This window comes from Cetorhinus maximus, chromosome 29 (genome assembly GCF_964194155.1).
Source record: "Cetorhinus maximus chromosome 29, sCetMax3.hap1.1, whole genome shotgun sequence".
In the NCBI taxonomy this organism is placed as follows: Eukaryota; Metazoa; Chordata; class Chondrichthyes; order Lamniformes; family Cetorhinidae; genus Cetorhinus; species Cetorhinus maximus.
In genome coordinates, this window is record NC_135907.1 from 13,170,307 (window position 1) to 13,184,410 (window position 14,104).

The 14,104-nt window shown below is 47.5% G+C and overlaps 1 protein-coding gene across 1 annotated transcript in view; it reads left to right on the forward strand.

Annotated features, from left to right (window-relative positions):
- The first annotated feature begins 6,880 nt into the window (after positions 1-6,880).
- Positions 6,881-14,104, forward strand: part of LOC144669269 (beta-1,3-N-acetylglucosaminyltransferase lunatic fringe-like) — a 51,096-nt gene continuing 43,872 nt past the window's right edge. The window contains exon 1 of the mRNA XM_078531596.1: positions 6,881-7,403. Within this exon, the coding sequence (XP_078387722.1) occupies positions 6,987-7,403 (417 nt within the window). The 5' untranslated portion in view covers positions 6,881-6,986. The remainder of the gene's footprint in view (positions 7,404-14,104) is intronic.

Consider the following 14,104-nt stretch of genomic DNA (forward strand, 5'->3'; position numbering starts at 1 on the left):
GGCGCGTGCCCGACATCTCCTCGCGTGATTTCACATGAGTTTGTGTCAGGGGCGTGCGCCTGCTCAAGAACCATAGAATTCTGGCCATTGTGTGGAAATTAGAATGACCAACGCAGAGCCAGAGAGCTGGCTGCCTTTTTTGTGCTCGGTGTGGGGTGGGGGGTGGATATCCCCAATTGTACTTGGAGGCCCGGTCCTGTCCTCTTATCGCCTCACCGTGCAGGCAAGGTGACATCCCCTTGCACTGCCCGAGCCCTGACTCCCCACTCTCTCTCCCACCTCTGCTCAGCCAATGTCACCCGTTTCCCAGTGGCTGGGCCCCCTTTTGTGGGCGTTCACCCTTTCATGGAACTCCGCTGGTTGCCCGGGGTGGTTATGACGAACTCCCCACTGTTTGTGTCAACCTCCATTCAGCCGGTCAGTCACGGACAGCACAAGCAGCCTGACCGCTCCCGTGTATGTGACAAGATGCCCTTTAAAGAACTCTCGATGAACTCCTCAACCATAACAATTGGCCTTCTAACTGGATTGGGTGGAATCCCTACCCACCCAGGTGAAACTTGCTGGTGCTGCAAATGGCATCAGGATACTGGCATGGCAGCTGGCACTGGTATTTTGGCCCCCTGTCCGTCTCTGGGAAATTCAGCCCATGGTGTCCGACATTGGCAATCAGTAATGATTGCACGCTTAGTTTTCTCTATGTTGCTTCATGTAGAAGTCAACCTGATTGCCCGAGAGACTGTCGCAGCTAATTAAAAACACATTGCAGTCAAGGTGGGGACCTTCTTTGGCCTGTATGCCTAAACACCACAGCAAGTGATGCACTTACCTACCGAGCCATGGGGCCAATGTGGTGTCAGGTCTAATCATAATTTCGACTTTGGCTTGCCTGCAAGAAACATTGGATGTCTCAGTGAATTCAGATGATGCTTCAATAGGTTTCTGGGAATGTCAATGAAATAGTCCCGTTGTCACCCATGCAACATTGTCTTTCGGAGTGATATTGTTGTGAAGCTGCCAGGGAAGATGCTGCATCCATTAGACAAGGAGGACCCAAAGTCACAATAGTTTGCAGAACTTATGGCTTATTGTAGCTGTTTAATTGAAATGCATCTCTCAACAGTAGCACTACATACGGGACAATTGTTCCCAGTGTTAATCCATTGTCAATACCCCTTGTTACTCATTCACCAACCATCGAATGTAATCCTTCATAGTTTACCTCACAAATCCATTCCTGGTTTAGAATACTCAAATCAGATCATCCTTTATCCCGTCTGCTCCAGTTAATAAAACCTAATCTTTTTAATTCTCTCAGCCAAGCAATATGCCCCCATTCCTGATATCCTACTGGAAGCTTAGAGTTGACACCAAGACTGCTGCGTTACTCCAAGAAAGAAGAAAGGACCTGCATTTGTGTAGCACCTTTCTCAACCTCAGCATGTCCGAAATGCTTTAGGATGAAATATTTTGTTGAAGTACAGTCACTGTTGTAGTGCAGGAACAGTAGTGCCCAATTTGCGCATGGTAAGGTCCCACCAACAACAAGATGATCATGTCCAGATAATCTGAATTTTAGTAACTTTGATTGCGGGGTAAATTGGTGTGAATTTATTTTTATCTCATTACACTTCACAGGAGTGCCCTGGCATGCTGTGTTAAAAGTGCTATTTAAATACTAGTTGCGGTTGAAACCATTGGTTCCCCTTTTAGGGGAAATTCCTGATGATAAGATTCTTCATTTTAGAGGGATTCTTGATGATTTGATTCCCTGTTTTGGGGTTTCTAAGGGTTTTCCAGGTCTCCTCTACAATGCTCCTTATTAACGTGGGCCGGCCCGTTCCTTTGTACTTGACGAGATTGGACAGTAAGGAGTTTGACCCAGTCTGCTTAGTACCATCTCATTCTGAGTTTAGTTCATTCTCCCTCAGCATTAAATCAGTTATTGCCCCAGTCTGCTGTACAATTCGAACTGTCTCGGCCTCATTATGAATTGTTTTCCTGATTTGTTGAAGTCTATAAATATATAAAGGAAAGACAGTCAACTCCTGAGGATGGAACTGAGTATTTGAGGAGCAAAGTAGACTTATAGTGGCCGAATTTGCACAGAGCAAGATCCCACGAGCATTATTGAGCTTTGAATGTTGTCTAGTACGCTGGAAGAGGCCCTCTGTTCTGCTTTGAGGAAGGGCCAGCAGCTCTGTGATGCTCAGTTGTGGCCTAGTGGTAGCACTCCTGCTTCTGAGCCAGAAGGTTAGGGGTTCAAATCTCTGATGCAGAGGAGGACTCCTACCCTGGTGGAGGGAGATGCTGTCATTTATAGATTTTAAACCAGGCCCTGTCTTGGTTGATATAAAAGCTCACAGAGCACTATTTTGAAGCAGAGCAGGGGAGTTAGCTCTCCCTGGTGTCCTGACTAAACATTTATCCCTCAACCAACAGGACGCAAATGGATTATCTGGCAAGGGTGGGAGGGTGACTTTCATCACTGTGCACCCGCACCCCCTGCCAACCCTGCGCCCTCCCTTCCCAATGCTGGCTCTCTACATCAGGCGCTGAATACCAGACAACCCCTTCCCCATGCCCCCCACCCCCCCCACACCCCCGCATCTTGCCCGGGGAACCCGCAAGCAAACACGCCAGGCTTTGCCTTTTGAGCTCCCTGCATATCGAGTGCCCTGCTGGGTGAATATGGTGGGTCAATTGATGGCAAGGCGTGAAGACCGCCCATAGGCCTGCCCACCATGGGCTTAATTTGGGCTGTGGTCCCACCCCTGCTACCCCATTGCCCTTGCTGCCCCTGTTGCCCCCCCTACCCCTGTTGCCCCCATTGCTGCTGCTGCCCCACTACCTCCTCTAATTAAATGTCCCCTGTCACCAAATCCAGCATAGGGGCATTAAACTCCGCCCATGGTCACCATTACTTACAGTAGCTTTTAAAATTCCAAATGTATCAAACACACTTCAATTCATCAGTTCCATGATGAGATTTCAACTCATTTAAAAAAATTCTTTCATGGGTTATGGGTGTCGCTGGCTGGGCCAGCATTTATTGCCCATCTCTAATTGCCCTTGAGAAGGTGGTGGTGAGCTGCCTTCTTGAACCGCTGCAGTCTATGTGGTGTAGGTACACCCACAGCACTGTTAGGGAGGGAGTTCCAGGATTTTGACCCAGTGACAGTTAAGGAACAGCTGATATATTTCCAAGTCAGGATGGTGAGTGACTTGGAGGGGAACTTCCAGGTGGTGGTGTTCCCATCTATCTGCTGCCCTTGTTCTTCTAGATGGCTGTGGTCGTGGGTTTGGAAGGTGCTGCCTAAGGAGGCTTGGTGAGTTCCCACAGTGCACCTTGTACCAGGACTGCTGCTACGTCAGTGTGTCAGTGTTGGAGGGAGTGAATGTTTGTGGATGGGGTGGCTGCTTTGTCCTGGATGGTGCCGAGCTTCTTGAGTGCTGTGGGAGCTGCACTCATCCAGGCAAGTGGGGAGTATTCCATCACACTCCTGACTTGTGCCTTGTAGGTGGTGCATTAGTCCAGGCCTCTGGATTACTTGTCCAGTAACATTACCATCGCGTTACCATTCCCATGACCATGTTGGAACAGGACATCTCATTATCATGTTGTTATACCGATATAAAGGCACCAATCACCCATCAGGGATTGTGTAAACACGTCGTGGGTTCATTTATTAAAACTAAGCACAAGGGAATATTTATTATATGGGTGGAAAACTTGAAGACATCTCCAGCAGAGCTGTGTTTGCTGTGTTCTGCTTATAGGCCAAAGTGAAACTGAGACTGGATCACGTGACACACTTCCCCTCTAGTGATGGCATGCTGGTATCCCTTAAAGGCATATCACAACACTCATGGCATGCCATGTTTGATGGACTTTATCCCCAGGCCCTTCACCTTCAAGACTTTTCATGCTACAAATTTCTGAGTGAAAGTTGATAGCAGTGAAGTAGGGGCAAGGTGGCAGAAGGGAAATGGGGGCACCAGGGGTAATGGGGCACCAGGGGTAATGGGGACAGCAGGGACAACAGGGGCAGCAGGGGCAGCAAAAGCAACAGGGGCAGCAGGGGCAAGGGCTGTGAGGCAGCAGGGACAATGGGGCAGAAGGGGCAGCAAGGCAGAAGGGGCAGTGTGGCAGCAGGAACAATGGGGCAGCAGGAGCAATGGGAAAGCAGGGGTAGCGGGGTAGCAGGAGCAATGGGGGCTTCAGGAGCAATGGGAGGAGAAGGACCAATGGGGAAGCAGGGGTAGCAGGGTCAATGGGGCAGCTGGTGCAATTGGCAGCAGGGGCAATGGGGGCTGCAGGGGCAATGGGGGCAGCAGGCGCAGCAGTGGCAATGGGGGAAGCAGGGGCAGCAGGAGCAATGGGGCAGTTGGAACAATGGAGGCAGCAGGAGCAATGGGGGCAGCAGTGGCAACGGGGCACCAGGGGTAGCGGGTTAGCAGGGGTAGCGGGGTAGCAGGGGCAATGGGTGCTGCAGGGGCAATGGGGGAAGCAGGAACAATGGGGCAGAAGGGGCAATGGGGGCAGCAGGGGCAGCAGGGGCAATGGGGCAGTGGGGGCATTTGGGACCTTGATAAATGATGGGACCAACTGTGAGGACCAAGGATTAGGAAAGAAACAGAAAAGGTGAAGAAGGAAATTAGAGTCTAAACAGGCACAGGAAGAGAGGGAGGGAAAGATTGGATTAAGGGAGAGAGAGAGAAAAGTAAGAAGTTAATTGAAAATTAAAAAATGGAAATGTTTTGAAAACTTCTAAGAACAATTGTCCCTCTCTGAGCTGCAGAGGTTGGTTGGCAGGGAGGTAAGGCTCATCAGTATAGGGTCCTTACCCTTGTAAGTGCTAGCCCTAACTTTCTGCATCAAGTTTAATTGGCAACGAATGTGCAAATGAAGCAATTTCTTGAAACTCACAGGGAGGTGGAGGGTAAACATCCTGACCAACAACTTGTTGCAATTCTAGAAGGGTTTGACTCCCCCGCCACACGTTGCTACATCCTGGAACTCTGCCCACCAGGGTGATGGAACTGGAGGCGATCGATGATTTCAAAAGGAAATTGGACGAGCACCTGAGCAAAATAAACCTGCAGGGCTGGAGGGATAGGGCAAGGGAGAATGGGGCTGACTGGATCGCTCAACAAAGAGCCAGCATGGACTGGATGGGCCAAATGGCCAACTTCTGTGTCGCGATTATCTGAATTTAGGGTTGCCAACCCTCCAGAAGTCTCCAGGAATTGAAGATCAATCTCCAGAAACACTGCTGTGTGCAACCCTGGAGAAAAATCATCGGGGCATTAAAAAAGATTGGATTTGTTTTGTTATTTTCTTTGAACATTTCTCCATCCGATATAAGAATATTGAAAATGGGGGGGAAAAGGCTGTTTGGTTGACAGTCAAGCATCACCCAATTGGGTAATGAGTCTTTTTGCTTTCCAATTGGCGTAGGAAGGCAGTGAAGTCACAAGGATGGATGTGTTGGCCGACTAATGGCTGGGAGCGTGGGGGCAAGTCATTGGATGAAACCTCCAGGAATATATTTAATCACCGTTGGCAACTGCTTTTTGGGCTCCCAGCATGGCAAGTCCCCCTTTTACGAGCAAATTCTGGCTAATGAAATGTCTGTCTTTTCCTATAATAAAAACAGAAAACGCTGGACAAACTCAGCAGGTCTGACAGCATCTGTGGAGGGAAAGACAGAGTTAACGTTTCGAGTCCGTGTGACTCTTCTTCAGAGCTAAAGGGAAGTAGAAATGTAGTGAAATATATAGTGTTTAAAGGGGGGGTGCGGAACAGGGGAAGCTGGATAGAAGGCCAGCGATAGGTGGAGGCAAAGGAGAGATGGCGAAAGATGTCATAAACCAAAGGTCAAAAGGTTGTTAATGGTGGTGGCGGTGGTGTTGGCTAAAGGAGGTGCTAATGGTGACATTAAGAGTGGAAAGAGTGGTCCAGCCATTATCACATTCTGCTTTCCACTCTTAATGTCACCATTAGCACCTCCTTTAGCCAGCACCACCACCACCATTAACAACCCTTTGACCTTTTGTATATGACATCTTTTGCCATTTCTCCTTTGCCCCCACCTATCGCTGGTCTTCTATCTGTTCCACAACGCCCCCCCCACCCCCAACCCCTTAAAAACTCTATGTTTCACCACATTTCTAATTCCCTTTAGCTCTGAAGAAGAGTCATACGGACTCGAAACATGAACTCTGTCTTTCTCTCCAGAGTTGCTGTCAGACCTGCTGAGTTTTTCCAGCAATTTTTTTGTTGTTGTTGTTGCCTTTGTCTTCTGCCTCTTCCCGTCCGCTTTGAAGGGAACTTAAAAGCAGAGGCAAGGGTAAGTCAGCTGAGCTCTCCAAAGGCATGGCCAGAGCCAGGAGTCCTGAAAGGGTTAAAAAATTTAAAAAAAAATGCTTCCCACTCAGTTGTGGCAGGGGGGCCACTCCACCCCCTGCCCTCTGTGATTGGTGCAGCTCGCCTGTCACTCATTGTAACCCCGCCCCCTCCTCTTATTTCACGAAATTGACACAGGAGAAGTGCTCTGAAGTTTTGTGACAATTTCAGACCCTCGCTGCAGGCGACAGGTGATAGACCGGGGATGGAAAAGCTCAGTTACATTCACCGAGCCAAGACAAGACGCTGCAGATAATTTACAACCGCTTTACTCTTTAATTGCACGACTTTGGCTTAAAACCGAGTGAACATTGAGAGGTTGGGGGTGGGGGGGAGGTGGGGGGGTGAAATTATAATTTTATTGAAACATAAGCAAAGACCTCGAGTTGTTTTCTGGAATAATTGTATTTGTGGGAGAGGGAGATTTTATTCTGGAGAATGCCAAACGTGGTTTGTCAATAAAAAATCTCCCCTTTAAATTCACTGGCTTAGAGGATGTGTCAATGCCATTTAAATTGGACTTCATTCCAGTGCCTGGACCTTTTACAATTGGGATTTTAAGAGCTTAGAGCGAAAAATGCGCCCCTGTTTGAAGAAGATCTTCCTGGCAATATCTGGGGCTACGGTGACTTTCCTGCTGGTCGCTTTTGTGGACCGCCAGAGGCGTGAGGACTGGAGCGGGGTCAGGGTGAAAGCTGGCGGGCTCCCCGCCGCCCCGGGCGGCCCCGACTTGAGCGAGGAGCCGCTGGGTGGTGGCCGGGGGCTGGCTGACCCACTGCGGGCGATCTCGGGCGACGTCGGAGCCCTGGTGTCTCAGCATGAGCCGGAGGAGCAAGCCGCCGGCTCCCAGCAGCCGCCGGGCGGGGTTGCCGCCCGCCTGGGGCATCAGGTGGAATTGAGGGACATCTTCATCGCCATCAAAACGACCCGCAAATTCCACAAAGCCAGACTGGAACTGCTTCTAAAAACTTGGATTTCAAGAGCTTGGGAGCAGGTGGGCGGTCTTGATTGAGTGTGTTTTGTTTTCTAATGTGCAATGCATCTTGAGCCAGGATCCACTTGGACAACTGGTGTGGGTGGTAATGAGATTGCAGCCTCCCTGGGGCCTTCATTATACACTGTTCTCTGACTTGTCTTTGACCTCCTGCTTTCCAAACACGATGAATGCTGCTGTGTCCCCCAAGTCCAGGGGAACCTCCTACTCCCCCAGCACCCCCTAGGCTTTTGGCATTTAGGAAACTGGAGGAGGAGGTCATTCAGCCCCTTGAGCTTGTTCCGCGGGATCTGTTTCTTAACTCTTGTCGACCCACCTTGGTTCTGTAAGCATCTGGTCTGGCGCAAAAAAAATCTCTCAGCTTTGGAAACTTTCAATGGATGTGCAGACACAGCAGCTTTTTTGAAGAGAGTCCCCAATTAGCACGAGACTCTGTGTAAAAATGAGTCCCTTGACCTTACCTGCCCATAATTTTAAGGTTATGCCTCCTCCCCTTATAATGGACTACCCCCCCCACACCAGAGACAATAATTTCTCTCTACCTGCCCAACCCTTTAATTATCTTAAACACTTCGATTAGATTGCTTCTTAGTCTTAAGAACATACAAATTAGGACAGGAGTAGGCCATTCAGCCCAGCAAGCCTGCTTGCCCAGTCAATAAGATCATGCCTGATCTCATTCTGGCCTTAACGCCACTTTGCTGCTTGACCCCCATAAGCCTCGACTCCTTTGTCGATCACAAGTCTGTCGAATTCAGGCTCGAATCATGCTGAACACCTCATTTAGGTCAACGCTTAATCTTCTGTAATCAAGGGAATTCAAGCTTGTCCTTGGTTTGGTCAGGTCTGCGGTGGTGGTGGGATGGACACAGCAGGAATGGGGATGTTTTCCAATAACAGTGAGTGAAAGGGTTAAAGTGGGGGTCAGCTAACTGCTAACCAAGAGCAAAGGTCAGAGGGCAGGGTTTGTGCCCATCCCCTTTGGAGGACCCTACTGCATTGAACAGTAGGTGGAGTCTCAAAGGACTAAATTTATAAAAATTACAGAATAAATATTATTAAAGACCAACCGCAATTTTTAAAAACTCTTTCGTGGGGTGTGGGCGTCGCTGGCTAGGCAAATATTTATTGCCCATCCCTAATTGCCCTCGAGAAGGTGGTGGTGAGCTCCCTTCTTGAACCGCTGCAGCCCATGTGGTGTAGCTACACCCACAGTGCTGTTAGGGAGGGAGTTCCCATATTTTGGCCCAGTGACAGTGAAGGAACAGTGATTACAGTTCCAAGTTAGGTTGGGTGAGTGGTTTGGAGGGGAAATTACAAGTGGTGGTGTTTCTATGCGTCTGCTTTTAGGTAGAGGTCGTGGGTTTGGAAGGTGCTATCTAAGGAGCCTTGGTGAGTTTATGCAATTCATCTTTTAAATGGTACACACTGCTGGCACTCTTCGTCGTTGGTGGAGGGAGTGAATGTTTGTGGATGGGGTGTCAGTCAAGCGAGTTGCTTTGTCCTGGATGATGTCAAGCTTCTTGAGTGTTGTTGGAGCTGCACTCATCCAGGCAAGCGGAGAGTATTCCATCAGACTCCTGACTTGTGCCTTATAGATGGTGGGCAGGCTCTGAGGAGTCAGGAGGTGAGCTACCCTCTGCAGAATTCCCAGCCTCTGAGCTGCTGTTATAGCCACCGTATTTATATGGCTAGTCCAGTTCAGTTTCTGGTCAATGGTAACCCCAAGGATGTTGATAGTGGGAGATTCAGTGCTAGTAATGCCATTGAATGTCAAGGGGCAATGGTTGGATTGTCTTGTGATGGAGTTGGTCATTGCCTGGCACTCGTGTGGTGCAAATGTTACTTGCTGCTTGTCTGCCCAAATCTGGATATTGTCCAGGTCTTGCTGCATTTGGATATGGACTGCTTCAGTATCTGAGGAGTCACGAATGGTGCTGAACATTGCGCAATCATCAGTGAACATCCCCACTCCTGACTTTATGATGGAAAGAAGGTCATTGATGAAGCAGCTGAAGATGGCTGGGCCTAGGACACTACCCTGAGGAACTCCTGCAGTGATGTCCTGGGACTGAGATAATTGACCTCCAATAACCAGAACCATCTTCCTTTGTGCTGGGCATGACTCCAACCAGTGGACAGTTTTCCCCCTGATTCCCATTGGCTCCAGTTTTGCTAGGGCTCCTTGATGCCGCACTCAGTCAACTGCGGCCTTGGTGTCAAGAACAGTCACTCTCACCTCACCTCTGGATTTCAGCTCTTTTGTCCAGTTTGTACCAAGGCTGCAATGCGGCCAGGAGTTGAGTGACCCTAGCAGAACCCAAACTGGGCATCCGTGAGCAGGTTATTGTCAAGCAAGTGTCTCTTGATAGCACTGTTGATGACCCCTTCCATCACTTTTACTGATGATTGAGAGTAGACTGGTGGGTCGGTAATTGGCCAGGTTGGATTTGTCCTGCTTTTTGTGTACAGGACATACCTGGGAATTTTCCACATTGCCAGGTAGATGCCAGTGTTGTAGCTGTACTGGAACAATTTGGCTAGGTGCGCGGCAAGTTCTGGAGCACAAGTTTTCAGTACTATTGCCAGAATATTGTCAGGACTCATAGCCTTTGCTATCCAGTGCCTTCAGCTGTTTCTTGATATCATGTATCACATATCTTGTTATCACGCAAATTCTGCTTGCCACTTATCAGCTCAGTAGACAATGTTGTTTTTAAAACAGCAAAGGGCCTTGTCAATACTCCACTGGAAGACCTCGTGTGGCATTGCGAAGAGGATATGTTGAAGTGTGACAATGAAAGCGTGACAGGAATCAAGTGTGGTGTTCACAGGAAGTGTGCACAATACAGAAGAGGTTTTCTGGATGATAGACACTTTAGTATCTATTAATTACATTTCTATTTAAAAACCAGCATGGGCAATTAAGTGAAAAAAGCAAAAAACTGCAGATGCTGGAAATCCAATACAAAAACAAAAATACCAGGAAAAACTCAGCAGGTCTGGCAGCATCTGCGGAGAGGAACACAGTTAACGTTTCGAGTCCACATGACTCTTCAACAGAACTAAGTAAAAATAGAATAGAGGTGAAATATAAGCTAGTTTAAGGGGGGTGGGGTGGGACAAGTAGAGCTGGATAGAGGGCCAGTGATAGGTGGAGATAACCAAAAGATGTCACAGACAAAGGGTCAAAGAGGTGTTGAAGGTGGTGATATTATCTGAGGAATGTGCTAATTAAGGGTAGAAAGCAGGACAAGCAATGTACAGATAGCCCTAGTGGGGGTGGGGTGGGATGAAGGAATCAAAAAATCTACCTTTTAGCCTTTTTGATTCCTAACCCCACCCCACCCCCACTAGGGCTATCTGTACCTTGCTTGTCCTGCTTTCTACCCTTAGTTAGCACATTCCTCAGATAATATCACCACCTTCAACACCTCTTTTTCCTTTTGTCTGTGACATCTTTTGGTTATCTCCACCTATCACTGGCCCTCTATCCAGCTCTACTTGTCCCACCCCCCCACCCCCTTAAACTAGCTTATATTTCACCTCTCTTCTATTTTTACATAGTTCTGTTGAAGGGTCATTCGGACTCGAAACGTTAACTGTGCTCCTCTCCACAGATGCTGCCAGACCTGCTGAGGTTTTCCAGGTATTTTTGTTTTTGTTTTGGGTAATTAAGTGAATCCTTATCAGCTTAGACATCTAAGTACCTCTGAGCATTTGGCTCAGTTAGTCATTTTATTTGTAGTGTAATAACTGCATTTGTGACGGCAGAAACTTTCCAAATACCCCATCCCCGCCCTCACCCCTTGCTGATGCCTGCCTGGCCTAACCTTGAAGCCTCAATCCAGCGAGCAGAATTAGGACAGGGTAGATAAGGAAAAAAACGGTTCCAATTGGCAGTAGGGCTGAAAGCCATTGGGCACCGATTTAAGGTGACTGGCAAAAGAACGATGGCAGCACGAGGGAAAACCTGTTCACGCGGTGAGAGGTGAGGATCTGGAATGTACTGCCTGAGAGTGTGGCGGAGGCAGGTTCAGTCGAGGCTTTCGAAAGGGAATTGGATCATTAACCTGAAAAGAAAAGGACGTGCGGGGCTGGCTGAGTTGCTCTTGAAAAGAGCCAGGACAGACATGATGGGCCAAATGTCATCCTTCTGTGCTGTAATCGTTCTATGATTCTATGCTGCCCTGTAGATTGCCTGAGACACTTCACTAACAAGGGAGGGCCTCGTTGCTGTGTCTGGGGTAACACAAACGTCAAAATGCGCCCCTGGTTTTTGGGATGGAATGCTCAGTCTCTACTTAATTCAACGTCAAACTGCACTTCATTCAAATTAGCTGAAAATCCCAAATTGTTAGCAGTAAGTTCTCACCTTTGCTGTGTTAGATCCTGCCTCTTTGAATAAGCCTCTGGTCACCTGACCCAACAAAAGGGAAGATTTGCATTTATATAGCAACTTGTCCAATCTCGTGATGTCCCAAAGCCCTTCATAGCCATTGAAGCACTGTGGGAGCGTAGTCACTGTTGTTATTGTTATGATCCCTGTAGGAGCCAGTAACTTCCAAAAAGAAATTCAGTTGATAGCTGAAAAGATAACACACCAAGATTAAGTTTTAAGACTTTTACTGTAACAAGCAAAAATGGGAGCAACATTGACTAAACACTATTTGTGCCGGCAACACATACTATCGAACAGAACTTTCCTCTTTTGCCTTTAACACAAATGAAAATCCCACTTCAGTTTTCCCAGAACTAGTCCAAAGTGATCTTTAACTCCTGAGGGTTTAATTCCACTCTTTTCTTTCCCTAGCCTGGTAACTTTTAACCCCTGAACAGTCATCCACAGGGATGTTTATTCCCCCTGATGTTCTTCCTCTAGCACAAACTAGGCGAATTTTTCAGCATCATTTTAACTCATCATGAATTCAGACTTTCCAATCTGAGCGTGAGCTCCCACATTCAGTCCTGCGGGATGAGCCAAAGAGACTTCCGGCCTCTAGTTACTCTCTCTCTCTCTCGGATCCTGGAAGCTTGCCTTGTCTGTGAGTTTTCAGGGATATGAAAGTCCATCTCCATGGCAACATGAACCACGGGGGCCTTGTATCCAGGTAGAAATGCTGATTAGCTATCCTTGAGGCCCCCAACTCTCCCTTATCTTGGAAGTAAATGGACAGTTTAAAGCAGAACTGTTTACAACCTGACATTCTCAACACTTTTCTGGGACTTTGGAGACTCACAGTCTATTTACTGTTGGCACACAGGCGCTACCATTATTAGCAAATGTAAACACCTTGCATCTTCATCCCAGTAAAATAATCTGGGCTCCCTTTAACCTCTAAAGACCAAACCACCCAGGCTTGCTGTCAGGGAGACTTCTGAACAGGCCTCCTGACCCCACCCCCCCCCACCTTAATTTTATTTTAAATTGAAGGCACAGTCCCAAAACATACCAATGTCATAAACCTCATAATTGTAACATAATGCAGGAAACCCGGCAGCCAGTTTGCACATAGCAAGCTCCCACCATCTGCAATGTGATAATGACTAAGTAATCTGTTTTTTCCTATTGTTAGCTAAGGGATAAATATTGGCCAGGACACCAGGGAGAACTGCCCTGCTCTTCTTTGTATAGTTGCCATAGGATCTCCTAAGAAAGCAAATTGGGTTTTTGGTTTAACATCCCCTTTGAAAGTCAATGGCAGGGCACAGCAAGCTCCCATCACCAAAAGGATGTTGGTTAAGGGGTAAATATTGGCCAGGATGCCGAGAATACCTTCCCCGCTCTTCTTCGAAATAGTGCCACGTGTTTTCTATTTAACATCCACCTGAGAGAGCAGATGGGGGGGTCTCCATTTAATGTCTCATCTGAAAGACGGCACCTCTGACAGTGCTGCACTCCCTCGGTGACGCTTCACTGGAAGTGTCGACCTGGATTTTTTTTGTGCTCGAGACTTTGGAGCAAGACTTGAACACACAACCTTCTGGCAAGGCAAGAGTGCGACCACCTGAGATGCTGCTGACACAGGTAGCCACAGGTGTCAAATTTTGTCTGCTTTTGCCCCTGTGGAACACGGTTGGGGTATTTTACTATGTTTCAAGGTGCTATATAAATACAAGTTGCTGCTGTTGCATATCCGAATTAAATCAAATTATTCAATGATTCAATTTTCTATGTTAAATAAACTTTTTGTAATATCACGAGCAGACCGAAGGGAAGACAGGAAAATCAATGAATATAGATCTTGCCATTGAAGTAGTTCAGAATGCTGAGCTTTATGTTTCTATGGATACTACAATCTGATCTACCTCAGCACTAGCTCAGCAATTTTGTTAGAATTGCCCTGCACAAACGGAGGCCATTCAGCCCATCATACCTGAGCCAGCTGTTGGGCAGAACTACCCAATTTATCTCACTCCCCCTCATAACCCTGTCATTCCTTTTTCACTTAAAGTATTTATCCAATTCTCTTCTGAGAGGTATGATTGAATCTGCTTCCGCCGCCACTTTTATGTATTTTATTTACTTTTCAATTGTAAACCGAAACCAATATACTTTGGGAATTTCTCTCGAACTTAAGGTACAATGTTGTGGGGAGACGGAGAAGCTTTTAGAACAGCTACAGTGGAGCCAATCAAGAAGCACATTCTAGATCCATGCTAACTCGCTTGTGCTCAAAAATGTCTCCTTATGTTGCCTC